The sequence below is a fragment of the Tympanuchus pallidicinctus genome, unplaced genomic scaffold, assembly GCF_026119805.1.
Source record: "Tympanuchus pallidicinctus isolate F22 unplaced genomic scaffold, pur_lepc_1.0 scaffold2, whole genome shotgun sequence".
Classification (NCBI taxonomy): Eukaryota; Metazoa; Chordata; class Aves; order Galliformes; family Phasianidae; genus Tympanuchus; species Tympanuchus pallidicinctus.
In genome coordinates this window covers 43,780,828-43,806,043 of record NW_026294721.1, presented here as the reverse complement: position 1 = coordinate 43,806,043, position 25,216 = coordinate 43,780,828, and the positions used below count along the sequence as shown (strand labels likewise).

At 44.7% G+C, this 25,216-nt stretch overlaps 1 protein-coding gene and 1 long non-coding RNA gene across 24 annotated transcripts in view; one reads left to right on the top strand and one right to left on the bottom strand.

Annotated features, from left to right (window-relative positions):
• Nucleotides 1-25,152, top strand: part of SEC31A (SEC31 homolog A, COPII coat complex component) — a 34,512-nt gene extending 9,360 nt beyond the window's left edge. For 3 of the 23 annotated variants that reach the window (XM_052683144.1, XM_052683143.1, XM_052683142.1), the window contains exons 11-29: nt 1,727-1,963; nt 2,516-2,590; nt 4,388-4,444; nt 5,146-5,223; nt 6,338-6,413; nt 6,585-6,763; nt 8,053-8,179; nt 8,983-9,128; nt 10,547-10,720; nt 11,124-11,297; nt 13,274-13,366; nt 13,853-13,982; nt 14,545-14,895; nt 17,783-17,851; nt 19,197-19,255; nt 21,093-21,353; nt 21,508-21,627; nt 23,996-24,067; nt 24,420-25,152. In XM_052683144.1, coding sequence (XP_052539104.1) covers nt 1,727-1,963; nt 2,516-2,590; nt 4,388-4,444; nt 5,146-5,223; nt 6,338-6,413; nt 6,585-6,763; nt 8,053-8,179; nt 8,983-9,128; nt 10,547-10,720; nt 11,124-11,297; nt 13,274-13,366; nt 13,853-13,982; nt 14,545-14,895; nt 17,783-17,851; nt 19,197-19,255; nt 21,093-21,353; nt 21,508-21,627; nt 23,996-24,067; nt 24,420-24,599 — 2,658 coding nt within the window. In that variant the 3' untranslated portion in view covers nt 24,600-25,152. The other 20 variants (XM_052683153.1, XM_052683151.1, XM_052683150.1 and 17 more) reach the window with 20 other exon arrangements.
• On the bottom strand, nt 5,108-5,392 carry LOC128080701 (uncharacterized). Its single transcript, XR_008206850.1, has 2 exons — nt 5,280-5,392; nt 5,108-5,247 (listed from the first exon to the last, which is right to left on the bottom strand). It is a non-coding gene; the product is annotated as an uncharacterized LOC128080701 (long non-coding RNA).
• Nucleotides 25,153-25,216: the final 64 nt, after the last annotated feature.

Genomic DNA, 25,216 nt, shown 5'->3' with positions numbered 1-25,216 from the left:
GTGCTGGGGTAATGGGAGATGCTCACAATAGGCATCTGGAGTGGGCACTTGGGACAGCATGCCAGCAAAAGCATGACAAAAATGTTTGGAGAAAGAAATCGAGAGGTATTGTGTTGCCCACAGGCACTTCTTTCTGTTCTGGAACTTGTATGGTGTTTGCTTTGAAGAAACCAATATATTATTGGAGGGGACATGTTGAGCAGCTAGCTGAGATTTCAGTGCAATTTGTAGGCATTATGTGGTTCATTGTGGAGAAAGGTAACAAGGTAAGCTCTGATGGAAGGTAGTGGGAGCCCCTGAAACAGCACACAGGCCCAGGCTCCTTTCTGGTTGTCGAAGTTGCAGAGAAGCTGTATGAGAAGCAGGCAAGGCCCTGCTTTTCATGAAAGCAGAGTCACTTGCTCTTCAGCTCCAACTGTGCCTTGCTTTCTTGACTCTGAGGCTGTTTCCCAGGAGAACTCATGAGGATTTTTAGGCAGGCAGTCTACTTGAAATGGATTTCTGTGCCAAAATACTGCCTTTATTTTCATTAGCGTGTCTGCTTATTCATCATCTCATCCACAAATTAAATGCAGCTTTTCTCCTATCAAATAGAAGCAACATGGCCTAGTCACTAACTGATGTATCATTTTGTAACAGTTTATTTCCTTGTCCTAGTGTTCTAGCTTGTCAGCCTTTTTCTTGGCCTTGCTTTTTGTAATGCTCACTTTGGTCTGGCCTATGTCAGTTAACTTTAAGCTATCAAATGAAATAATATTACAAGCACCATTTAATGTGCTTTTTCTCTTCCCTGCTTTGGCAGGGGGGTTGGACTCGATCTCTGGAGGTCCCTTCCAACCCCTACAATTCTGTGATTCCTTTCTGTTTATTTTATTTCTTTCTAAATGTTGATTCAATTCACTGCCCATCTCTCAGTACTTTGAATTTGCAAACAAGCTGCTGTAAGTAGGCTGCACGTGATATTTGAGCATCTATTTAATGATGCATAGGGCTTTTTAGTGTGTTGTAGGTTAATGCTGGTAAGTCCCTGAGCCTCTTGTACCTGTTCACTGGCTCTCCTGCAATTGGAATGGGATGCAGGATCAAAAGGATAAAAGTGAGGAAACTCATGAATTGAGATAAAGACAGTTTAATAGGTAAAGCAAAAGCTGCACGTGGAAGCAAAAGAGAAAGAGGAGTTCATTCACCCCTTCCTACTGGCATGCAGATGTTTAGGCGTTGGGGAAGCAGGACTTTATCACGCATAATGGATATTTGTGAAGAGAAATGCCATAACTCAGAACGTCCCTCCACTCCTTCCTGGAAGGGGAGCTGGAGAAACAGGAGGCTCTGATGTGTTGTAACTGTCATCTGGCAACAGCTAAAATAGGGGTGTGGTATCAATGCTATTTTGATTGCAAGTCCAAAACATAGCATTACATGGGCTGCAGTGAATAAAATTAGCTGCTGCCACAGCCTGTACAACACTGTTGTAACACGAGGTACTCACAGACCCGTTTCTCAGGACTCTCACATGCTTATCCAGCAAGCTGCTTTATTGCATGAAAACTTGAGATGGTGGAAAAAAAAAAAAATCAACAATCTGATGTTAGAACTGTTTGTTGGTTGAATGATGCGTGTTTATGTACCAAATAAAAACTCATGCATGTGTAGGTATGCATAGTTTTTTCACATCTACCCAAGCATGTACTTGCATTTTCACGTGCTGTACTTGTCTTCATTCCAGTTTGGAGGCAAGCTGGTTACATTTGAAAATGTCAAGCCTCAACAACAGCCAGGCATCGACCAACAGCCGCAGCATCACTATGTCTATGTGAGTCAGGTTGTTACAGAGAAGGAATTCCTGGCACGATCGACCCAGCTGCAGGAGGCTGTGCAGTCCGAAGGCTTTGTCGGCTACTGCCAGAAGAAAATTGACATGGCCCAGGCTGACTTTGAGAGAAACGTGTGGGCCTTCTTAAAGGTAATGGTGAGAGCAGTCCAGGAGTTCTTCATTGACAGGAAAAGCCGTTGAAGTAAGGATTTCTCCTCCACATTAAAGTGTTTTAGTAGAAGAGATGTTGGGAATGATGAGTGTGGACTCTGGTGCCCATAAGCTCTTTTAGTATGGGTGGCCCAACAGAAGAATGGGGGTTCCTTGGGGCCTGGAGTCTTCATAGGGCCTCGTAGGTGATCATGAGAGCAACTAGGACTTGGAGAAGGCATCCTCTGTTTTTGTTATTCCCTTTCATTGCATCTTTTTAAGTGCTGTTCACTGTGAACATTTAGAAGTTCCCAAGCGAAGCAGGTATGCACAGTTTACCTGCAGTAATCAGATTGAAGTCTTGCCTACCTGCTCAGGTGCTCAGTTCACTAAAGACCCTGTCAGGTTTTTATTTATTTGTTTTATTTAATTTTCCTTGACTCTTTCTTGTCAGTCACTGGCTCTCACTGGGTATTTGTTCAATTTAAGTGAAAAGTCAGTGAGTGACTGTATGGAAGTTGTGAATTGCAATCGAGTCTTCTTTTTTTGAAGGTGAACTTTGAGGAAGATTCACGTGCTAAATATCTCGAACTGTTGGGATACAGGAAAGATGATCTGAGGAATAAAGTAAGTGCCTGAGAGCTGTACTTGTGTTAAATACTTTGTTGATGGATTTATCTGCCAAGTGCAGCCTTGTATAATCAACATCTTCATTTGTGTGTGGGATTTGGTAAGAACCATTAGTGGTATCCGCAGGCTATTGCAGCACAATGAGCTTTTTTATACAACACTATTTTCAGTGTATTTCCCAACAGATAGTATTTGTCAGTGCCTCAACTTTCCTAAAAGCTCGTAGGTACAAGTGTTAGCAGTGTTGCTGGATCTTCTGTATAAACATGGCTGACTTGAGTATTTGTGTTATTTGTGGAACTCCTTTGTACCAGAGAGGACTGGATATCTTGGGTGATCTCAGAATTTTTGTGGCAGTTGCAATTTGCTCTAGGCATTTTGTTAGTTAAGTCAACTTGGAATGCAATTCTACAATGAGAATTTTAAAGCAGCCAATCTAGATCTGAGCGTCCCGTGCTGATGAGAAATTCTTTCCCATCCAGAAGCTTTGATATTTATTGGTACAATTTGTTCGTGTTTCTTGATTGAAAAGACATCTTTATGTTGTGTCAGCTCTGAATCTGATCAGTTTTTAGGCTTTCTGATTAAATAACTTGTGAGCCATGGGTGTCCAACGTTTTGTCTTACCTGGGCCATGTTGTGTGCAGAGGAATTGTCTTGGGCTGCATATAAAATATATAATACAATTAAATGCATGTAAGAAGAGAAACTTCATCAAAAATATGGAACTTGCAGGTCAGACACGGATGCTGTAAGCATTCTGACAAGCCTAGAATAGTCATTTTTTTGTGTGGGATGCCACTCATGATCAAGAAAGAAGAAAACCAAGGTCACACACAGCTACGTTTGGAAAGGCAAAATCTGAATTACCGGGAAGCAATTTCTACTTCTTGGGAATGGAGGTGAAGGAATGTTCTTATCTTGGTGGTGTGCTGCTGCACATTTTGGCCCTTAGCTGCTAGCAGTGCTTGACCCAGGAGCTTGTCAAATGCTTTCCCAGTTCTGGTGGAATAGTTTTGAGTGTCTGACTCATTTCCATTGTATCAAACTAACATTTCGTTTTGAAAGAGTGTCTCCATAAAAATGACACTGTTTACTAGTTAAATGCTAAACTTGTGATTGCAGACAATGTTTTTGCTGGCAGTTTGTCCGTGGCTTCTAAACTTTTTCATTTATCCTTTGTCTTACACACATGATTAGAGATGGGGGGGAGGAGGGGGGAGAAAAACAGCTCCAACTAATATATCTTCTACCTATATTTTAAATTCTGTTCATTAAATTTCATGCATTTTTAAGGGCCCCAGAATGAATCTGGAGTCATGATTTGCCTTGGAAAGTGGTAAAAGCTGAGAATTTCAACTCTGATGTACCTTGAAAAATCCTACCCCAAGGCCACATGTCTGCTGTGTTTAAAACCAGTTTCCAGACCAGCTTGTTGCTCCAGCAAGGTTGCTACTGCTATATTTTCCCTAATCAGGGCAAACAGAGGGTTTCTTCATGTATACTCCGATATTTTTATTAGTGCGGTTTCCAGCAGCTCTAGTGAGTTTTGAGGCCCTCTAGTTAACAATAAAAGGTTTAAAGGCACAGAGCAGCTCTTGTTTTCATCAGAGCTTGGGGTGCACAGGGCTTAACAGTAATTCCATCGGCAGACTGAGAAAGGAAATGGTTCTAGCTTCGTGTTAACTGTTCTGCAAGCAGGTACCAGCTACATTTACTAGTTGTGCAGCCTGAGAGACCAATGTCTCTCTAAAGGGAAAGGGCACTTCCTTAACAAATCTTGGTTCTTTTCAGATTACATCAGCTCTGAATCTGAATAAAGAGTGTTGTGCAGATGGTGAATTAGGAGAGGTAAGCAAACGTGTCCGTGTTCACCTCCACACGTAGAATTATAGTGCCCCAGGGTAAGTCAGTTGTAATCTAGCACATGATGAGTTCCTGCATTCAGTAGGGTGAAGTTACCTGTTTAGAGAAAGCAGGACTACTTTTTTTCCCCTCCCCATGTTTTCTAGCAGCAGGCTGTCAGCCCCAGGTTTTGGGAAAAGGTCTCTGATATTTTTTCCCCTTGCTTTTTTGCTGTCTGTGTGTAGCCTACTGTTGTACTTTGCTTCCTGTGAAGTAGGGCAGAGCCTTGCTGCTGCTAGCTGGTGTCAAGAGCAGCACCTTCCCAGGCTTTAGGAAAAAAAAAAAAACAGGTTTGAGAATGTGTTTCTGCAATGCTTTCCTGCCTGATTAACTCAAAGGGTGCAGATGTTGCTTGTGCCCTACAGGATCTGGATGTCATTTGTAGCTGCCTCATGTAAGGCAGCTACAAATTGCACGTTTCTAAGCAAATAAGATGAGAAGTTACCGTGCAGTAGCAAAAAGCAAGGAAATAGAGGGCTTCTGCCACATTCATTGTACTTGCTCATATACTGCCAATGCATTTCTCTGCTTTGCAGACTGACTCTGACTTAGGTGAGAAAGCAGCTATTCTCTGCAGTGCAAATTGCTTCTTTCTTTATCTTCTCTGGCTTTTTTTGTGTGTGTGTGACATCTTTTCTTTACTGAAGGCTCCCACAGAATCGGATGTGCCTTTACTGAACAAAGGGGATGAAGGCCAGACTGCAGAGGAACAGTTCTTGGGAGAGGTATCTATTATCCCTAACCTAACCCTGTTGTTATCCCTAACCTATCCCTGACTAACCCTGTTGACCTGCTGTGTATTTACTTTGTTACCATTAAGAACATTTCATCTTTTTGCCTTTTTTCTGGAATTATCTGTGGATGTACGAGTATTACTGAGAGTGAATAATGTGTAGGCTCTTGTTAAGTTCCATGGGGTTTTCTTAACAGTTTCAGCCGTTGCTTGAATAGATTTTGGTGGCAATGAAGGACGAGTTCATTTTGTAACAGTCAAGTTGGCACCAGAGCCAAGGACTTCCATCCACTGTAATTTTCACTCTGACGTTTACCTAACACGTACTAAATGATCTCCTGCCACAACTCTAATGAATTCCTCTTTTTTTTTTTTCTTGCCTTTCCTAAATGCTTTCTTCTCTCTCCCAGGTTAATAATTACCAAGCAGTCAGCTTTTTACTGCTCTGATTCTAGGTAGAACCCTTTGCAAAGATGTAGCTGTGATAGTGGGAATGTTGGTTCTCAGCATCACTCCCACTGGCATCCCAGTGCCAGCTTGCTTGCACTTGAAAGGCTAAAGTGAAACCTAGGTAGCACTGTGGGAGACTGTTCTTGGTGGGGGTTGGGAGTGAAAGAGAAGGAAGAATATCTGATCTTGTGGTGGTGGCTTTGTCTTGAGGGGTTTGTGCGTTTGTGGGCCTGAGTACACCTGTGCAAAGCAGGAGCCAGGTGTCTGCTTGGTGGTATTCATGGTCGATAGGCTGGTGCACTTCTGCTTGCATAAGCCTTTGTCAGTAAATCTGGTTGTTTCGGTTGTTTCAGTGCTTTTTTTCCCCCTTGGCATCTATTGTTTAAAAAGAAAAAAAAACACTTTGTCAAAATGGTGCTTGTATAATGGCATATTAACATGCACTATAAATTTTTTCATGAATCTAAGATTTTTCTCAGTGACTTTGTGCAGTCACTAGAGGAAGTTGATGCTCTTTTAATTGAAAGACCCTCTAGGCTACTGGCAGTTTGAAGTTCTGCCTTAACTTGTAGTGCAGGAAACAGGTTTTTAAAGATGGGTGTATGTATTCCAAATGTATATATGATCTCAAAAATGTTGCTTTTCCTTTCTCTTAGAGGGCCAAGGACAACAAACAAGAAATTGAAGACTTGGGATCTGCAAGAAAGACTTTTAATATCTCTGTCAGTGGAGGTAAAACATAGAATTGAATTTATATTTAATTACGTAGGGAGTGTAGCTTTCCTACATCAAACTACTTTGCAGAGAATGTTATGCAGTATTGCAGAGCTGGATGGGATTACCAGCTGTTGCTTTTAAAATTAATTTTATACCATCATTTGACAATGCACTGCTCTCTTGCAGATGTGGACGGTTTGATCACCCAAGCTTTGCTGACTGGTAACTTCGAGAGTGCAGTAGATCTCTGCTTGCACGATAATCGCATGGCTGACGCCATTATCTTGGCCATCGCAGGTGGACAAGAGCTGCTTTCTAGGACACAGGAAAAGTACTTTTCTAAGATACAGAGCAAAATTACCAGGGTATGTATTTCTGCTAAGAACCAACATGCACGTAGGCTTTTGGCAACCTCTTTTTCACCTTTCAAGTTTTCTCACCATTTTGTAGGGAAGCTAACGCATGTTCAAGTCTTCCACACAATCTCAGAGCACAAGTATTTATCGTGTTTTAATACAGTTTATTGGTAAGGAAAGAAGAGGCACGGAACCTGGGTAGCGCTCTCCTAGAACAGGGCTGACTGCTGCCAAGTATGGTCACTTCAGGAGTTTGGGCACCTGGCCTCACAGGCTGCAGCCCAGAGGTAGAATTTTGTTGGTCACTATCTGTGATCCAGTTTCAGACAGGAATAGTTGGCATTTTTAGAAGCGGATGAATGAAAAGAGGAAAATCTCTGCAGGGTTTCTCTACCTGTTTAGCTGCTTTCTCATAGTTGTCCTAAACCAGGGAGAGCTTTGTACTGGATAGTGGACGTGTTCTTTACAGTTTATCCTTTGGAGTAGGATGTTTTCATGGAGAGTTGAACTGTTATCTGTGCTAATAAGTGAGTGCTGATCTTGCAGTTATGACCTTACTGTTGTTGTTCAGGTGTTTGTTTCTTTTCTTGTCCCAAATGTCATGCCTACTGTTTGTTCAGCTGTTTCTGAGCTGAAACTCTTGGCATGACAAGGGCTTCGTTCAGCAAGTAGCAGCACAGTCTGCCGGGTCTGCCTTTTGTGAGAAGCAGAATTACTGGAAGCAAAGTTTCTGATGAAAGAAACTGGAATTTCACTTCTGGTAACTGTGAAGAGACAGTTTGAGTACATGTGTGAAGGGTAGGGGTACTAGAGCCAGCTTGGGGGTACTGCTGCTAATTTGCTTCTTGCTTTGAGCAGGGCTCTCAACTGCCTCTCGCTTGATACCAAGAGCTTAATGCTGAATAAAAAAGTGAACTTAACTAGCAAGTGCTCCTTGCTGCATTTTCTGTAGAAAGTTTATGGCTCAGTACTTGGCATAATACATCTTCACCTACAAAAGCAATGCTGAAGAAAGACCACCTGCAGCAATCCCAGCTCACAGAGATGTTTGTATTCTGTTGCACGCTTTATAGCAAGAGCAATTGCCCGGTGTTACCCAAGCTTGTTCTGTGATTTTTCAGTGAGCCCCTTTTAGAGTGAAGTTGTCTCTTATGGAGCTTTTGAATTGCAGTGCCATACCTGCCACATCCCTGGATGCAGTGGGAATGTATGCTTGCGATACACTTGAATATTCAAATAATACTGTACTATAAGAAATCCTACCAAATTCTTAACTGTGGTCTCTTCTTTGGCTCTAGCTCATCACTGCAGTAGTAACAAAGAACTGGAAGGAGATTGTGCAGTCTTGTGATCTGCAGAATTGGAGAGAAGCTTTGGCTGCTGTGCTCACTTACGCCAGGCCAGATGAGTTTGCAGCCCTCTGTGGTAAGGATGCCTTACAGACTGGATAATATTCATCCTGCTTACTGCAGAACTGTGAAATTCTGTTGTTGTCCTTCAGGTAAAATACTATAATGCCTTGCTAGCTTTGATGGATCATAGGGTTTTTCAGTACTGTTGCTGTAGGAGGAGGAGAACAGCCTCTGCAATGTTGATTTGCTTGTATGCTCTCTGGTTTTCTGGGCACAGGGAGATGCCTCTGAGCGGGCAAATGTGTAACGGTGAAGTTGGTGTGATGGATGTCTCAGCCAAGGGAGCAGTCTCATGGAGCACTTCTGCATGAGATACAAGTGGAAATGTTCTAGAAAAGCTCTTTATGCTTTACCAAGTGTGTTTTGATTTTGAAGAAGGTGCCCTTTTTGATCAATTAGCATGCCTGCATGTGTGCTGTGTGGCAGGCAAGTAGCTAAACTAGTTTGGCTCCTAGGGGAAGTCTTATTAACAGTACTGATGTGGCTGACACCTGTGTGCTTCTCAGACACCTGCCTCAGTGTTTGTTGTGCTGTGCAGGCTTTTTTCAGCACACGCATCACCCCAGAGCAGACTCACAGCTTTGCTCGCAGTGCCTTTGCAGTTGCACACCCAGGTCACCCTCTTGAGTTGTCCCAAACTCCTGTGAGGTGATCAGTGCTCGAGGGTGTCCTCACAGGTGGAGCCCAGAGGCAATATCACTTCTCTCTGTGCTGAGTGGGGATGCAATGAGTGTTGAAAGTTTTCCCCATGCCAGCAGCAACCAGGAGATCTGCAAGGTGGTTAACCAGCATTGTCTTGACTCATGTTTTCCATAGATCTTCTGGGTAACAGACTGGAGAGCGAGGGGGACAGCCTGCTGCGAACACAGGCTTGTCTCTGCTACATTTGTGCCGGCAATGTGGAGAAGCTTGTTGCCTGTTGGAGCAAAGTTCAGGATGGAAACAGCCCCTTGTCTCTTCAGGTCGGTATTTCCATGAAGAAAGATGTTGGAAGTGATGCATGGGGATCATGTGGCACTTAAATCAAATGGCTGAGAGTAGAGCTTTGTTCATAGGATTGTATCTGTATCTGTTGGAAAAGACCTCTAAGATGATCTAATCCAACCCCAACCCATCCCCACCGTGCCCACTAACCATGACCCTCAGTGTCGCATCTCCACGCTTCTTGAACATCTCCAAGGACAGTGACTGCACCACCTCCTTGGAGGCAATAGCTGTGTGCATATCAAGATGCAAACGTTTTGATTCTGGAATGGGTACTTTTAGCAGAAATAACCTGTAATTTGATATCAGAAAGTGTACTGTGAAACAAAATAGCCCCGGGGTCTACTCTGATGGTGACTGTGCTAATATACTTCCTGTGTAAAAGGCCCATAGGTAGCTGTAGGGCTTAGTGTTTTTGTAAAGAAGTGACTTTGAGTGTTCACGTATTTTGTGATAGATGCACTTTGGACATTTCTGCTTTTGGAATAGATCACTTAGACATTATGGAGGAGAAATCTAATAAATGATTTAAATCACGAGAGAAGCTTTGGGGGGGTTTGTGTAAGTGTTTTCTCCAGGGGTTTGCATGTATGAGGTTTCGTTTCCGGCAGTGAGAGATCATATATAGCAAATATCTTGAGGGAATAGGAGGATTGATGACAGTGAGATGAAGCAATTATTGAATAATTTATTTTATGGTATAATCTTAGTTTCTTCCATCTGTTCAGGGCCTTTGAAGGACAAGTTTTTGAGAGAACTCAAAGTAATGCTACCTGACCATACCTCTCTATCTTTAGAAAATTGAAGGGAATGGAATAATTTGAGTTTTACTTGTTTTTCTTTTTTCTCACTTGCAACTTTTTGGAAGTGTCTTACCCATCTTACCCCAAGATGATAGCTTTGTTAGACACTTCTGTTCTGATTTGTGTGCTGGTCGTGGTGTTCTGCTCCCTCAAAAAGTGAAATTGAATAACAATCATAATGGTCTGCTTGCTAGTTATGATATGAAATTTATACTAAGAGTCCCAGAAGCTGGTGGGTTATTGTGATGATTTTTTTTACTTGTTTTTTTTTTTTTTTGACATACTGTTTTGCTGGGAAAAAAACACAATACCATAATAATATATTACTGAAGAGTCAACCAGCACTCCTTATTAGTGAAGTATTGCTGAAATCCTGTGTGGTGCACTCTTAAATCTGTTACTGTAAGATTTAAAAGCGCGTTTGAACGTTGATGTTGGTAAACGAACATTTGTAGTGCCTTCTAACGTAATGCAGAAGGTTGGGCTTCTCACTGAGTGAGAGGGGTCCTGCAGAGCTGCTGAGAGCATGTTAGCCAGGGCCTCCTGCCCCCCGCTCTTCTCATGTCCCTGTTTTCTTTGACCTGTTCTTCTAGGATTTAATAGAGAAGGTGGTGATCCTACGCAAGGCCGTCCAGCTCACCCAGGCCGTGGACACTAATGCTGTGGGGGCTCTTCTGGCTGAGAAGATGAGCCAGTATGCCAACCTCCTGGCTGCTCAGGGCAGTATTGCTGCAGCTCTGACCTTCCTGCCTGCAAACACTGACCAGGTATGTGCCTTCAAACTTGATACTCCCTCTCTCTGTTAATAGGCCCCTTAAGCAAAGATGCCAGTGTAATGCAGTTATCATTGGAAAAACCCCTCCAGATGTGCTGGTGGTGCTTTTTCCCCTTGGTGCGTTGACCTTGCTGAACTGGCAGAAGTACATGACCTTGTTCTAAGCTATAATTTCTCAGGGTTGTCGTTGCAGACAGTGTCTGCCAACAAGGCTGTTGTTGCTGTTGTAAAGCCAGCCACGTTTCTCCTGCAAGAAAAACTTACTCAGGTCAAATAAAGCAGATCAGGCTTCTGAAGAGACGCACATTTGTTGATGTGTGACTGGCAAATCACTTGCTGGGATGCACTGGGGGGCAGTCAGTGTACTTAACCTTCCTTTGCTGTGTTTTTTGCAGCCGAATATTATGCTATTAAGGGACAGGCTTTGCAGAGCCCAAGGGGAATTGCCAGCAGGACAGGAAGCCATCAGGGCACCATATGAGAGACAGCCCATGCCCAAAGATCGAGCTGGCCCTGTGGTGGGACAGGTGCCAGGGCCTCAAACTTCAGCACAGCAGTACTACCAACAGGTAAATTGATGTTGGTATTCAGTATAAGACATCGCGCTTGAGTTCTGGAAGATGATGGCAAGAGCACTTGGTTTTCCTTTCTTTTGGTCCAAGCTGGGGCTCTAAGATGTAATCACCAAGCACCTTATGGAGATAATCATCTGTGCTGCTCTTCAATCAGTAGAGATTTGTTCCTTGTCTGGAAACATTTCTTACACCTTGCCATGCAGCCTGTGGTTGAAGATCAGGTTGAAAGCCTCTCAGCCAACTGCAAGTATAGGATTTAGGTAGCACGGCCAGCGGGTGGAGCAATAGCAGGACAGGGCTGGACATGAGCTGTGTCAGAAGGGAGAGACCTGGTGAGTATGGGACTAGGGGAGCTATGCAGACAGGAAGAGGAGCACCGAGGAGACAGATGTTCTGCTTCTAGCTTCTGGGCTGAGGATGGCACTCCATCAGGCAACAAGGTAGGATCTCAGCCACTGCCAGAGTGCAGCGCAGTGGACAACTCTGGCTGTGTGAACACTGAAAGAATCTCAGCACAATGCTGGAGCTGGCCTTTCTGTGCAGGAGAGGTCTCCCAGTGCTGCCCTTCAAGCTCTGCCTGTCAGAAAAATGGGATCAGGGTGGAAGAAGGGCTGAAGAGCAATGGGGAGTTAGGCTTTGCTGTCTCTCTCTTTATGTTAATGCTTGTGGGTCCCTTTGCCTTTTTTTGAGGCTGTTAACAAGTCAGCATTCAGAAGGGACAAAGCCTTTATCCCATTCGTACCGCATTACCTCGCTAATGCAATTGCATCTGACTTTGCGTCACTGCTAATAATTAATTCAGCTATTCTTAATTGTGTGTCTGACCTTCCTCCTTGTAACGAGCAAGACACTGTTTGGCTGTGGAAAACAGCACGTTTCCTCTAGATGGCGTGAGTTTAGCAATGATTTTCAAAACACTGTTTCCATCTCTCCTATGGCTTCAGGAAAGCTATGATTTAAGAAAGCCCTGCAGGTGATGGAAAGCCAGGAGTATCACAAGCCCCGGGAGTACACTGTGAGTGAGTTGCTCTCAGTGCTCTTGGTTTCTCTGGGAGTTCATGCTCGGCATGAGCTACAGCAGGGACTTCAGGCAGGGCCGTGTCAGAAAGGTGCCTGGTGGTACTTTGGTAAACCAGAACAGAAATAAATGACATTTTAAGTCTTATCTTTTTTTTTTTTTTTTTTTTCTTTTAAGAAAGCAGGTATGTTGGTTTGTTACATTTTGAGCCAGCATTTCCTTAATTGTTGTCCTAGATAGGAACATGCCTTTAGTCAGATAAATCTAGTTCAGATAACTCTAACGATAAAAACTTGATAGTAATAAAAACTTGATGCAGACCTTCACAGTGGCTGTTGAATGGCTGATGGCAACAGCAGTGTAACGCTGTGCAGAGTTAAAAACACACCAGAGGCGTCTGAGCTTTCCTTCTGCCTGTGCTCAGGGAGAAAGGGCATGAAGATAGATGTTTGTGCTTGTGCACGAGCTTAGTTTAGATTTTAACTTTTTAGTGCTTCTGAAACTCAGTATAAATCATATTGTGTGAAGCAATATGTTTCAATTTAACACAGGACTTGTGATTTCCAGCAGCAGTTAGTGATGCTCAGTGCTGTGCAGTACCCTGAGGGGAACTTCTGCAAAAACAAACTGATAACATTAGTCCTATGAAGCCCTTTTTGTGGCAGACCTGGCTTGCTGGCACGTGTAACATCGCACTTGCTTCACAAGCTGCTGTAGCTGCCTCTTCTCTGTGCTTAATCCTCACTCTGTGATTCACTTCTGTGCACAGTGGTTTTGGCTGTCTTGAACGCACTTTTTCCTTCCTCTTGTGATTTTTTTTTTTTTGGTTGTGTTGGAGGTGTCAGCATGCAAACCTCTCTCTGTTCACTTCTTTGCATCTTGTTTTGTGAAATCCTTTAGACTTTTTTTATTGCTTTGTTTTCCATGATTGGTATTTCTTTGTTCAATTCAGGTTAGAATTGCCCCTACTGTCACTACCTGGAGTAACAAAACTCCCACTGCCCTTCCCAGCCATCCTCCTGCAGGCTGTCCCTCTGACACACAGGTATAACCTTTGTTATTCCTCTCCGAGCCCCTGTTCCACCCTGATAAATCCCCCGGTGCCATCTGTGCACATGACACAGTCTGGTGTGGATAGATGGAAGGAGCAGCAGCTTCCACACGTGCTCAGGTTTTGCTCCTCTGCATCCTTCGTTACATTTTTTTAATGTATTTTTCACCTTTGCCAAAACAATTGGCTCTGGAAAGTTTTGCGTAGGAGTTCATTGTGACTTGAGCCCAGTCCTTAGGATATTTCAAGCATGATATTTTTCCTTCCCCTTGGAAATCAGAAGCATTAGAGTTAATACTCAGTCTTTTAGTTAAAGGTGTTTGCCCCTGTGCTGCTGGTAGCTCTAAAAGGGAAGGTAATTTCAGGCCACTAAATGCCAACCAGTTGTTTTGTTGCGGGTCTGCTCTGGTGCTGTGTTACCATCACCAATGAAATCCTACTTTCCACCACTCTTTTTCCTGACATTTTTTTTTTCCACAGGGGGACAAGCCACCTCCTCCAGGTTTTATCATGCCAGGTACTGTTAACCCCAGCGCACCACCACAGCAAGCCACATCTCCAAGCTACAGCATGTACTCGCAAGCAGGCACCCGGCCAGCGTACCCACAGAGTGAGTAGCTGCATCTCCCCTTCTTCCCACCGTGCTGGAGCAGCCAGGTGATAAAGGGGTGTCCCCATTTCACTGTCAGCCCACTCCTTGTGACTAGGGGGATTCCAAGCCAGCCTGACACTCCTGAAACAATATATGAGGAACCCCACCTTTTTGTGGGGCCCGTACATGAGACACTGTCAGATGCTGTCTTCTCTACTGAGGTATCTGTAAATAGCTCATAAGCTTGCTTCATGCCCACCAACCCTCCCATAGGTGTACTGGGGTCAGAGACCTGGGGATGAGTCTTAGAGAAGCAGCACTGGGCTTCCCAAGAGGGATCCACCCCCATCTGCCTGTGGCTGGGACAGTCTCACTGAGGTTGCAGTGGACAAGGACCACCTTCTGGCTCCCTGCTCCCTAGAGCAGGCTGAGGTTTTAAGCAGCAGTTCTCAGGTGACTGGCAGTGGTTTGGGAGCTGGGATGAGGCTGTACAGGTAAGTGGTGGGAAGGGGCAGGAGGTAGAGGAAGCTTGTTCGTGTGTTCTGAACATACTGACTGAATTTCTTCTTTCTGTTTGTAGCGTATCAGAGCACACAGCAGTACTCTTTTGGAACGGGGGAAACAGCTCTGTATCAGCCCCAGCAGCCTATTGCTGCCCCTGCTTCAGCCTCTTACCCAAGCCCTGCCTCTAACACCAACCCTCCCTACCTACCCACTGCGCACCCTGTGCCCTCCCCACTGTACCCTGGGCAGCCTCAGCCCTCCCCGACGAGCCTGAACCCTGCCTCTTCATTCCCCCTTCCTCCTTCTGGTGCATCCTTTCAGCATGGCAGGCCAGGACTTCCAGCAACTTCTGTGGCTTATGCGTTACCTACTGGACCAACAGGTACTCTGCCTGCAGCCAGTGACCTTCCTGCATCCCAGAGAACAGGTCTGCGCTTTGACTGGGGGGGAAAGCGGGAAGGGGGTCAGGGTTTGGCTCTATCTCACTAGAACATCACTTACTATTTGTGCATGCTTCATGGTGAGTGCTCTGTGTGAAGTTTTCTTGGGCCAACTCAAGGCACTTCTGAAACACTTGCCTACATGCAGCTTTTGGTTTGCCCTAGGCACGATGCTGCAGCATCACCTCATTGTGAGGCTGTCATGTGCAGTGGATAAATGGCGGCACAGCAATAATCTGTTGAGGCTGACACCAGCACCCACTGTGTGGCTGCAGAGCAAAATGAATTCATCCGCGTGTCCCTGCCTTGTGAGCAACAGGTCAAGCTTGGGCTTGGCAGCATGTTTAATTCAGACTGCATTTGCTGGGGCATTGGCTTACTTTGACTATTTTTTCCCTGGTCACTTAGTGCAGCAAGTGTTACCGTAGCTGTATATGCCTTAAAAGGTAATCAGAAGTGATTTAGAAGTGCTTTTAGGTGGCCTCTTTTCTGAATGCTAATCAGAAGCATGTGTGTGGCTGGGCCCCTAGGAGCATGTTTGAGCAGGCACAGTGAGAGCATGCACCCAGCTGAGGACTGATGCCTGCTGGCAGCACCTGCCTGAGTGTATTTGTGCTTTCTGAGACCTAACAAAGCTGTCTCCTGGCTGGCAGCTTGTGAAGTAGCAGCTTTGCATGTGTCAGTCTGTGCAGGTGGCAGGGGTAGTCCTTTCCTAAACATGCTTCACGTCCAGGTGGACTAGATCTGTGAGCAGAGGGAATGCTAGATGGGATCTGAGAGGTGTCATAGGCATACTGGTAGGCCCTAGGGAACTCTGTGGGGACACTGTCACTACTGTAATGCAGTGTAGAAACTGGGAAGAAAAGGACTTCTGCTGTGAAGAAATGAAGAGGACCGTTTTGGGGCAGCTGCAGTGGGCTGACTACAGCCAGACGTCGAGTCCTATTCTCGTTGGAGTTACTGTACTGGGACCTCATCTGACCCCATGTTACGGGATGTGGCTGATCTGTATCTCTAACTCAGTAGGATTATTAAAATGGATAGAATTGTTGGAAAGGGATCCAGGCTTTGGAGGTAGGGCGGCATTGTTATGCAGACAGCATTGCTTCTGTGCCTCCAAACAAAGGCACAGAACAAGAAAATCGTTCTTATCCGTTTTACTACTGTATTTGCGTCACTGGCAGGCACCACAGAGATCACTGCATTGCTTAGGTTAAGAGTGAAGTGCTTGTAGCCCATGTGATGTGCTTGAGCAGATGAAGTTCTGCATTCTGAGTGATAGAAACCATGGGCATTAATGATAATACGTGTAATTCGCATAGGCTGTGACCTAACATATCTTCCTTGGGTTGTTTCAATAGAAGGGAAGCGGAGGTAGCATTATCAGCACTGCCTGCCAGATTGCCTTTCAAACTTAAAAGCTGTCTGTGCTGTGCTTTTTATAATCTTTCTGGGAGTTACCAGCACTGTTTTTATTTCTCCCCATAGTTGTAGGGAGAAGGCAGTCAAGTGCCAGGCCTTCAGGAAACCAAACTGGCATGAGTTTTCTGCTGGCAAATGCAATGCTTGGGCTGAACTGCAGAGGGGGCTTCAGGGCACTGCTAGGTGCAGTGGGGCAGGTGGCTGCTGCCTGCAGCTGGACAAAATAGAGGTATCCAAAAATCTGATTTTTTTTTTTTTTTTTTTTTAAAGGTGACTTGTTTTAGGAAACGTGTAAGGGGAGGAAAAAGCCTTGCTGTGTTAATGCTGCAATTAGTGTGTGTAGGCTTTGTATGTTTAACCAGAAGTGCATCTACCACAGTAGCTGCATTGCTTATGGAAAGGAGCCTTCATATGAGATCTCTCAGAAGAGCAGAAATCTGTAGCCAGAAGTAAATCCATAGTTGTGGCTGTTCTGGAGCTGAGTTCTACAATGGTCTGATACAGCAACATCATGTCTCACTTTGCAAATGTGTTTGGTTAAGGGGAGTGAGGGACAACGTGGAATGTGGAGTCTTGAACAGTACCTGGCCTTTGAGCTGCCTTAGGTTTAGAGATGCACTTGGAAAATAAATGGTTCTGTGAAGGACTTCTCTCCTGCCTTGTAAGTGTACGTAGCCTCAGTACGTTAAGCCATGCTTGCATCTTGCAGTCAGCAACTGAGCCCACACTGATTTTCATTTTCAACTTGTCTCTCTTTTAATCTGCTTTGAAGGGAGTTGGAATCTTCAGGGTCTTGCATCCTTTTTGGAGTTGTGCTAGAGAAGCTGTGAGCTATGAACACTTCAGACTGACCTCAGAGACGGAGTTGTTTAACCCTGATGTTTCTCTTCTCTTTGCAAGGGTTACAGTGTGTCAGTTGTATTCTGCCCCTTGGGTTTATTGCCCTTCCATGTGGGTTTGAAATGACTTTTTGCCATGCTAGATGTGGACAAGACTCTAGACAGGCAGCTTTGACTCTAGCAAATGATTGGCATCCACCTTGAGGTCAAGTCCTTAAAACATCTCAAGAGTTTTCTGGAATGAGAGAAGGATGGTGAGAAGAGTGTTGCTAAGAGTAACAGTCTGTCAGCTCTGCTGGCCGTTAGGAATAGAAAATGAATGCTGGAAGAGATAAGAGAGTGGGCCAGGACTCCTCAACATTTGCTCAAAGCAAGAAGTGCTGATTTACTGCATGGGAAGAGAAACAGGGCTGTATGGGGGAAAGGCCGACAAAAACAATTTCACAGGGTGGGTTGGACAAATAGCTCCTGTCTCTTAGCTGGCATTTTAATTAGGTTTGATGTTTTTCTTCTGACTCCTTACTCTTATTGAGAGAAAGTGTGAATGTAAAATTCTAGGAAGAATGCTTTATTGTTTTTGAGGGAAAACTTTTTTTTTTTTTTTTCTTCTTAGTTCTTTGCTTTTTATCTGCAGAAAACCTACCAGCTCAAGACCAGGCCTCTCCCTTGGCAGGTGAACTAGGTACCACCTCAGCTGAAAATGATCACAGCTGCTACCTGAAATTAATTGAACAGCCATCAGTAAATGCATATGTTCCTCAGAGAACATCAAGTGCAATGCTGTTTTCTGACTAGACTTTAATCAATTCAAATGTATAATTCCTTAATTAAAACCAATAACAACAAATCTGGAGTTTTTAACCAGAGACAAATGCTGCTATGCTTTTTTCTTTCCTAACAAATTATTCCAGGAAACTATCAGCAGTGTGTGAGGCTTTCTAATGTGTTCCACTGTCAGCACTGCAGAAATTAGACTTCCTATATTAGAGATACTATGGGAAGGGATTTTCTGGACAGGGAGAGGCAGAGCCCTCGGGGCAATGGCAGTGCTTCCCATTTGTTCACAAGAAGCCAGATATGAAGGGGTCTTAATTTGTTTTCTATTTACTCCATCAACGTGCTCTGGATGTGAAACTTGTTTAACAAAAGCTCGGGAGATAATGAAATTTCAGAGCACTCGAGCAAATTCCGCAGTGACGATACGCTCTGCTGTCTGAGGTGAATCGATCATTTGCTAAGTGAAAAACACTGTGGTGAAAAAGTCCATTGAGCGGGGATTTGGTTTCGGCTTTTTGTGGCTTTGTGCAATAAATCCTGATTACTTGGCGAGGCCGCGGTAGTGCTGACAGAAAATGTCTGCTCTGGGATGAGATAGGAACCATTTCTAATGCACTAACGTGAGCTTTGGTGTACAAATCTTGCAGCTTTCCTTGAAGAGCAGATGGTTTGGTACATTGGACTGGGAGTGAATCTGCTCAGACATGCTCTTTTGCAGCTTGAAACAAATTGTCCTTGGTGGAGGAAGCTAGATGGGCTGCCTCAGCATCCATGAACCTGCTGTAGCTGGCAGGGGAAGCCTGGTGTTGTGGCTCCTGGTGTCTCACGGTGGCTGGGTGAATCTGGCTTGTGCTGTTGAAAGCTCCTCTTGCCTCTTCTGTCTCCTCTTTCCATTTAGTTTTGCTGGGGAATGCGTATAATGAAAAACAAGTGTTCATTCCTAATGTCATATGGGTAGGAGAAATCTTCACGGGTAACTGTGAAGTTGTCTCAACGCATGCAGTCTGTGCAGCAGAGCTGTGTTTTGGCCGTGGTAGGCAACTGCCTGCCTTTTCACAGGGCCCATCTGTTTCAAGCACTTATCCTGTGAAAGGCATGCTAGTTAGGAGAACGGGGAGGGAAAAAAAAAAAGGAAATAAAAAAAAAAAAAGGCTAAATCTCTGCCACAGAAAGAAGCCAGCCAGAGCTCCAAGAGGCATCTCTGCCCTCTTCTGAGGTGCTCACAGTCTCTTTTTTCCTTTCTGTCCCAGGACCTCAGAACGGCTGGAACGACCCTCCTGCCCTGAACAGAGCTGCCAAGAAGAAAAAGGTATTCTAGAAAGTCCTGCCTCAAATGATTGAGTGCTGACCACTTGAAAAGCAGTAACCTAACCTGCTCTGAGGGAGCTTGTTCGTGGGAGAAAGAAAGAGAAGGGTTAGCTACAAACAAAAGCCACATCTTGTGAACAGAAAATGGCCTTCACGTCTTTCCAACATGCATTATCTCTCTCAGAATGTTTATGCCTCTAAAGAGAATAGTGGCTTTGTGCTAGAGTTGTTGTTAATAACAACACGAATCCCTGTTTGAAGGAAGAAAATACTTTTGGACTGTTTTCATTGCAGAAAAGCAGTTGAGTTTTGCCTGAGATGATACTTAAGAGACATGATGAGGCTGGGCAAATTGTTACAGATTATTGACTATACTGGAGCTGAAAGCAATTTATCCTGATTAAGGGTTTGACCCTGAGAGATCTGCTAAAAGTAACATAATTTTCCTGATAGAGAGAGTGCAGTTTAGTTTTAAAAAAAAAAAAAAAAAAAAAAAGATTTAGATTGCAGCAGGACAGAACAACTGGGGATGCTTGGCACAGAGCAGAGTGAGTTTTTTCATCCCCTGGTGCTCCAGTCAGCATTGCTCACAGTGCATTTGGGAAGCAAGTCTGGAGCATGTCAGGTGCTTGTGGGAAGGAAAAAAGGAGTTGGAGCAGGCAAGATAAGGTCTGAGTGAAAGCAGTCTCCCGTGACCCTTAGATTTTGGTCTCTGCTTACAGCTAGGAAGCTGTTGGGTAGAGGGGACTTTGTGTGTTCCTGGCTGCCCCCGTGCTGGGACCTGCGTCCCACAGCCACTGTGCTGCCTTCAGGGCTTAAGGCTTTTGGGCAGGAGGGAAAGAGTAGTCAGTGAGAGCTGCAGGCTCAAGTGAAACCCTTCTGCTGTGCGTATCATGGCCACAGTTTCTGCCATGGCTTGAGGGGCAGCTCCCCTCTGAAGGAGTGATGTTTGTCCCATGGTCCTGTTGAATATTAAACAAACCTCATTGAGAAATGTTTAGATGCTTACTTTGCTTACGTCCACTGCACAAGGGGGAGATTTAGGCTGTAATAAAATGACTCACTACATGGGTTTTATTGTAAAAGAAAGGAACACTCTTGCATTTCAAGCCACAGCGTGATTTGCAGCTGTTTTCCCCCTAAACTAAAAAACATGGCAATTGGCATTTAAAAGTTTATTGTTGTGATTCATTGCATTTGTAACTGTTATCAGTGCTGTAACAGGAATATTCTTCTTGCTGTCCTATACCACCAGCTTAATGCTGGCATCTTTCAATCAGGATTGCGTTCAGCCTTCCACCATAGTTCATTTTTGTTTGCACCTCTAAAGAAATGTGTGTATAGGCATGAGAGCTCTTGGTTTTGTTTGGATTTCTGTCTGCCTTGTAGCAGAAGCTGACAGCTCATTTTGTTGTCTCTTCTCTGTACCAAATGTTTGCAAAATACCCCTGTGTAAAGACTGGCAGATGCTCAGGGATGAATCTGAACTGCGCTCATAATCTGTCTTAGTGCAAATGTGTTTGCCAGAAGCTTGAAAGGCTTTCAGAAGCTTTATCGGTGTGTGCTGCTAGCTGTGACCTATGTGCTGCGTGGACAGAAAAGCAGCTACAAAAGTCTAAATGTAACGATCAGAATGCATACAGGTGTAGGTTCTTTGTATGCAGCTGCTGACAGAGGAAGGAGTGAGTGAAATCCCACCTGCCCCCATTGTTTCTAAACCCCAGGGGCTCAGCTCTCTGCCTGGCTGGGCTCTCAAGTGTTGTGAGTAGGGATGTGGGGAGCTGGGAACTGTCTCTTTGTTTGCAGTGGTGGCATAAGCGCTGTCTGTTTTTTCCCAGGTCCCCGATAACTTCATGCCCCCAGTTCCCATCACCTCACCCATCATGAACCCGTTGGCGGATCCACAGGCACAGATGCAGCAGCCTCCAGCAGCCCCAGTGGGCACACCCAGCTTCCAGCCTCCGCAGCTCCCTGCAGGGCAGCAGGCACCACCGGGCCCCTATGCACCCCAGGCTCTGGGGCCGTGTGTCGTGCCTCCCACTACCTTCAAACCCAGGACAGAGGGAGCTCCTGGGGCCCCAATAGGCAATGCCATCCAGGTAGCGTGACATCGATGTTGTGTGGTTTGGGTTTGTGTGTTAGTAGAGCTCTGTGGGCTGGGATGCTGATGGCTGGATTGCGTGGCTGGGGTTAGTTAAAAATGATGTGGGGTTGCAGAGTGGCTTGGAAAGCCTCACCTGTGCTGTTTCTTAGCATGTTCAGGCATTGCCAACAGAGAAGATAACCAAGAAGCCCATCCCTGAGGAGCACCTTATTCTGAAGACAACATTTGAAGCCCTTATCCAGAGGTGCCTGCTGTCTGCTTCTGATCCGGTAGGACTCTGACATGGTTCTAGAGTAACCCTGTATTCAGGTGAACTGGTGTCTTCAGGCACAAGCAATGCATAGGAACACTGTGTGCACATGTGGTGTGGTGGTTTGGAAGCAGAGCAAGGCACTGCTGGCAGTCCAGCTGCCCAAGGAGGAGCAGCTGGTATTATGCCAGATCAGAGCTGAGGCTCGCATCTGTGAGTATGTGCCTCAGATTCTTATGTCTGGTTTGTGATTTCTGTTAGACTTGTCTCATAAGGAAACAACAGGTAGCTGAGAAGTGGAAGGCTAAGAGCTCTAACATAACTGCTGAAGCTAGGCAGGAACAACATCCCATAGTTTTTGCTACATTCTGAACAAACCATCCATCTCAGAGCTTCTCATTTCTTCCCAGTAGTCCATGAATAGCACACTAAGCCCAGATGCTGACTGTTTGGCTTGTGCATGCTGGAAGGTGGATGATGTAAGACAGGATGGCACTGGTCAGCAGCCCAGATCCATGCTCCCATTATTGCTGCTGGGAACTGAGCAGTCAGAGCCCTATGGATGTGGGAGTAAATTGAGCATTCAGTGTCACTTGTGTTGGCTTGCTGCACCGTTTCAGGTGTCTCTAGACTTTTGACTTTTGTATATGCTTGCTCCTTCTTTCCCCCACGGGTCTCAATGCAACAGTTTCAGTGGACTTGCCCACTTGTATGGAGAAATTTTTAAAGGCCATAAGCCTTGCTTTGGACAGACCCCATTGTGTTTAGTGGCATTTGATTCCTCAAAAAATTCCTTTTTTTTTTTTTTTTTTCCTAAGATTATTCTTCAGAGTATAGGCCCTCAGTCCTTTTGTTTCTTGAATCATCTCTCTTTTCTCAGACGCACAGTGAAGGCAAAAGTATTCACGTCGGCACACAGGAATTGCTTTTCTGCTCTGCCAACACAATTTGATTTCTTGCTCCTTAAGTCTCTCTGCTCTTAGGCAGAGCAAGCGTTTCTGGCACTCAGCACTGAGAAACACTGCCCTGACTGCACGCATCAGTTGCTGTCGGCATATATGTAGGCATCGCTCCTTTATTACATGCCAAAGGGGAAAACGAGTGCTTGAAGAGCATTAATGCTTAGGGTTTGGAACAGGAGAAGGCCAGGAGAACAAACAGCTTGTACTTGTGCCTAATTTCCTGTGGCTGGAGAGATGTCTTGCCTTACGGAGCACAGTTAATTTCTCTTTGCCTTAGCACTGACAGCTGGCTTGTAGATCTTTTCACAGGTTTTGAAACAGATTTCTAGTGGTCGTGTATATAAGAGACTTAGGAAGCCTAATAGGCTGTTTCTTACCAGCTCCTCTGCTGTGCTCCTTCCTTACCTGCCCTGTCCTTTGGCAGCTGCTGAGGGGGCTTCCACACATGACATGAGAGTTCTGCACCCAGTGTTCTTTTCTATGCCCTTTGCCATCTGAACAGCTTCCCCTAGTTTCTGGCAGAGCAGGTAAGCCTTCCCTTAGCCTTAGATTTTCTCTCTCTGCAATTACTTAACCCAGGGAGAATTTTCCTGTTTCTGGGGAGATTCATTTGAAGATGGGTTGATGCATGGGTACTGATGTAGGAGTAGGTTCCAACGCACTTGTGCACTGATAGAAATTATACTGCTAACTGACCTTATTTTTGCTTTTGTAATTGTAATCTGAATGCTCTGCTAACGTGTTTTCTTGTTATTTTGGAGTAAAATATTTTATTTCTGTAGCTGTTTGAAAAACCAAGTGGATGTAATGCATTTCCCAAGGAGGTGCAGTGCTGTGAAATATAATGGGATGATTTTTAAGAGTCTCGTGGCAAAGTCACTCCATAGATACCAGTGGGTGGTTTAGTCTACCTGGAACTCATGGAAGCAGAAAGGATCTTTAAGAACAGTTTGGGTTAGGCTATTAGTTTTTCTGTTGACAGCTTCTGGTCACTAGTCAGGCAATGAAAAACATAGCTAGAACTTGCTGTAAATGATGACTGCTTGTGCCCTTCAGTTCTCAGTGACATTACTGGATACTTAATTTCAGTAATATCTTTATTCAGCCATTGCAGTGCTTTGCCAGTACGCCATCAAACAAGAGTCCTGCTCAATTTCTGTCCCACTTTGCATGCCAGCTGTACTGGTGGGTTTTACAAATGACCCTTTGGATGTGCCTTTAAAGGTTACTGTGCTATATAGGTAACTGGAGCAGTTGCATGTGGGGAACTGAATTTCACCTGGTCTTTCCTAGCAAAATGAAGGGAGAAAAATACAGAGCAGAACCATCAGGAAAATGGTTTTGTCGAAAACATTTCATGTGTTGCATAGACCTCTTTGCCATGTGCTTACTATTGCCCATTCTTAATGTGTTTTTCTTTTGCAGCAAACCAAGAGGAAACTAGATGATGCAAATAAACGCCTGGAATTTCTATACGACAAACTTAGGGAACAGACAGTAAGTGTTGTTTTTACACTTTGCCTCAGTTAAGTGGCCTGTTAACTAGCCTGGAGACATGAAGCTTGGTAGGTTTTTTTGTGACCACAGTCTGCTGCTGCAGGACTCCCACATCAGGAAACCGCAGCCATTGGGGGCTCACAGGGGCAGGGATTGCAATGAATCTGTCTTCTGCTTGAAGTCTGCTGTCAGCAGCTTTGCTCAGCGTGCAGTGCTTCTGAAGCCTACTGTCCTTAAATTCCAGCAATTCCAGCCCCTTTTTTGAGAGGCAGAGGTGACAGTCAGGACTTCTGTTGTGCTAGCACTCCTGTTTTTGCTTAACTCTGACCTGCCTCATGTGGCTTCTTTGCAGCTCTCTCCAGCCATCGTTAGCGGCTTGCACAACATCGTGAAGAGCATCGAAACCCGCAACTACGTGGAAGGACTGAACATCCACATGCACATAGTCAGCACCAGCAACTTCAGCGAGACCTCTGCTTTCATGCCTGTTCTGAAAGTTGTCCTCATCCAGGCCAATAAGTTGGGTGTCTGAAGCAACCCTTTACTTGCGAAGCCTGTGATGGTTGCTTTTCCAAAGAAGTGCATTTCTACAGCAAACATGCAAGATGCGGACCAAACGCCAGTCCTTACAGCATGTCGCAGTAGAGCTCTGACAAATGGCATTATGCTCTCCCTGCAGAATCCAGCATTTTAGGCGGGCCTTGGAGCCCTGGTGCTTTTCTTTTTATTTTTAACCGTTTTCTCATCCCCAATGGTTTGTCTACAGATAGTGTGTTTAATGGGGATGGCGCCCCATACTGTCAATTTTTAGATGCATGTTATACTGTTAAACAGTGGCTTTTAATAACAAGATACATGTGAAAGCGAGAAGATAAGTTGTGTATCTGACCCTGCACCTCACTGTTCCTTAGACACCAGATTAAAGAGTCTGATCCTGTTGTAAGTGTAGTTGGTCTTTCATTTTATGAGATTGCTTGCAATTCTGTTGTTACAATTTACATGTCATATAGCTTAATTTTGCACTGGGACAAATGAGCGAAATAAAGGCTAATGTTGTATTTTCAATAAATGTTAATTTATTAAAATGTGTTGTGATGAAGTGCAACTTAAATATTTTGAACCTGGAGCACAGCAAGGCAGCTTTCTGTG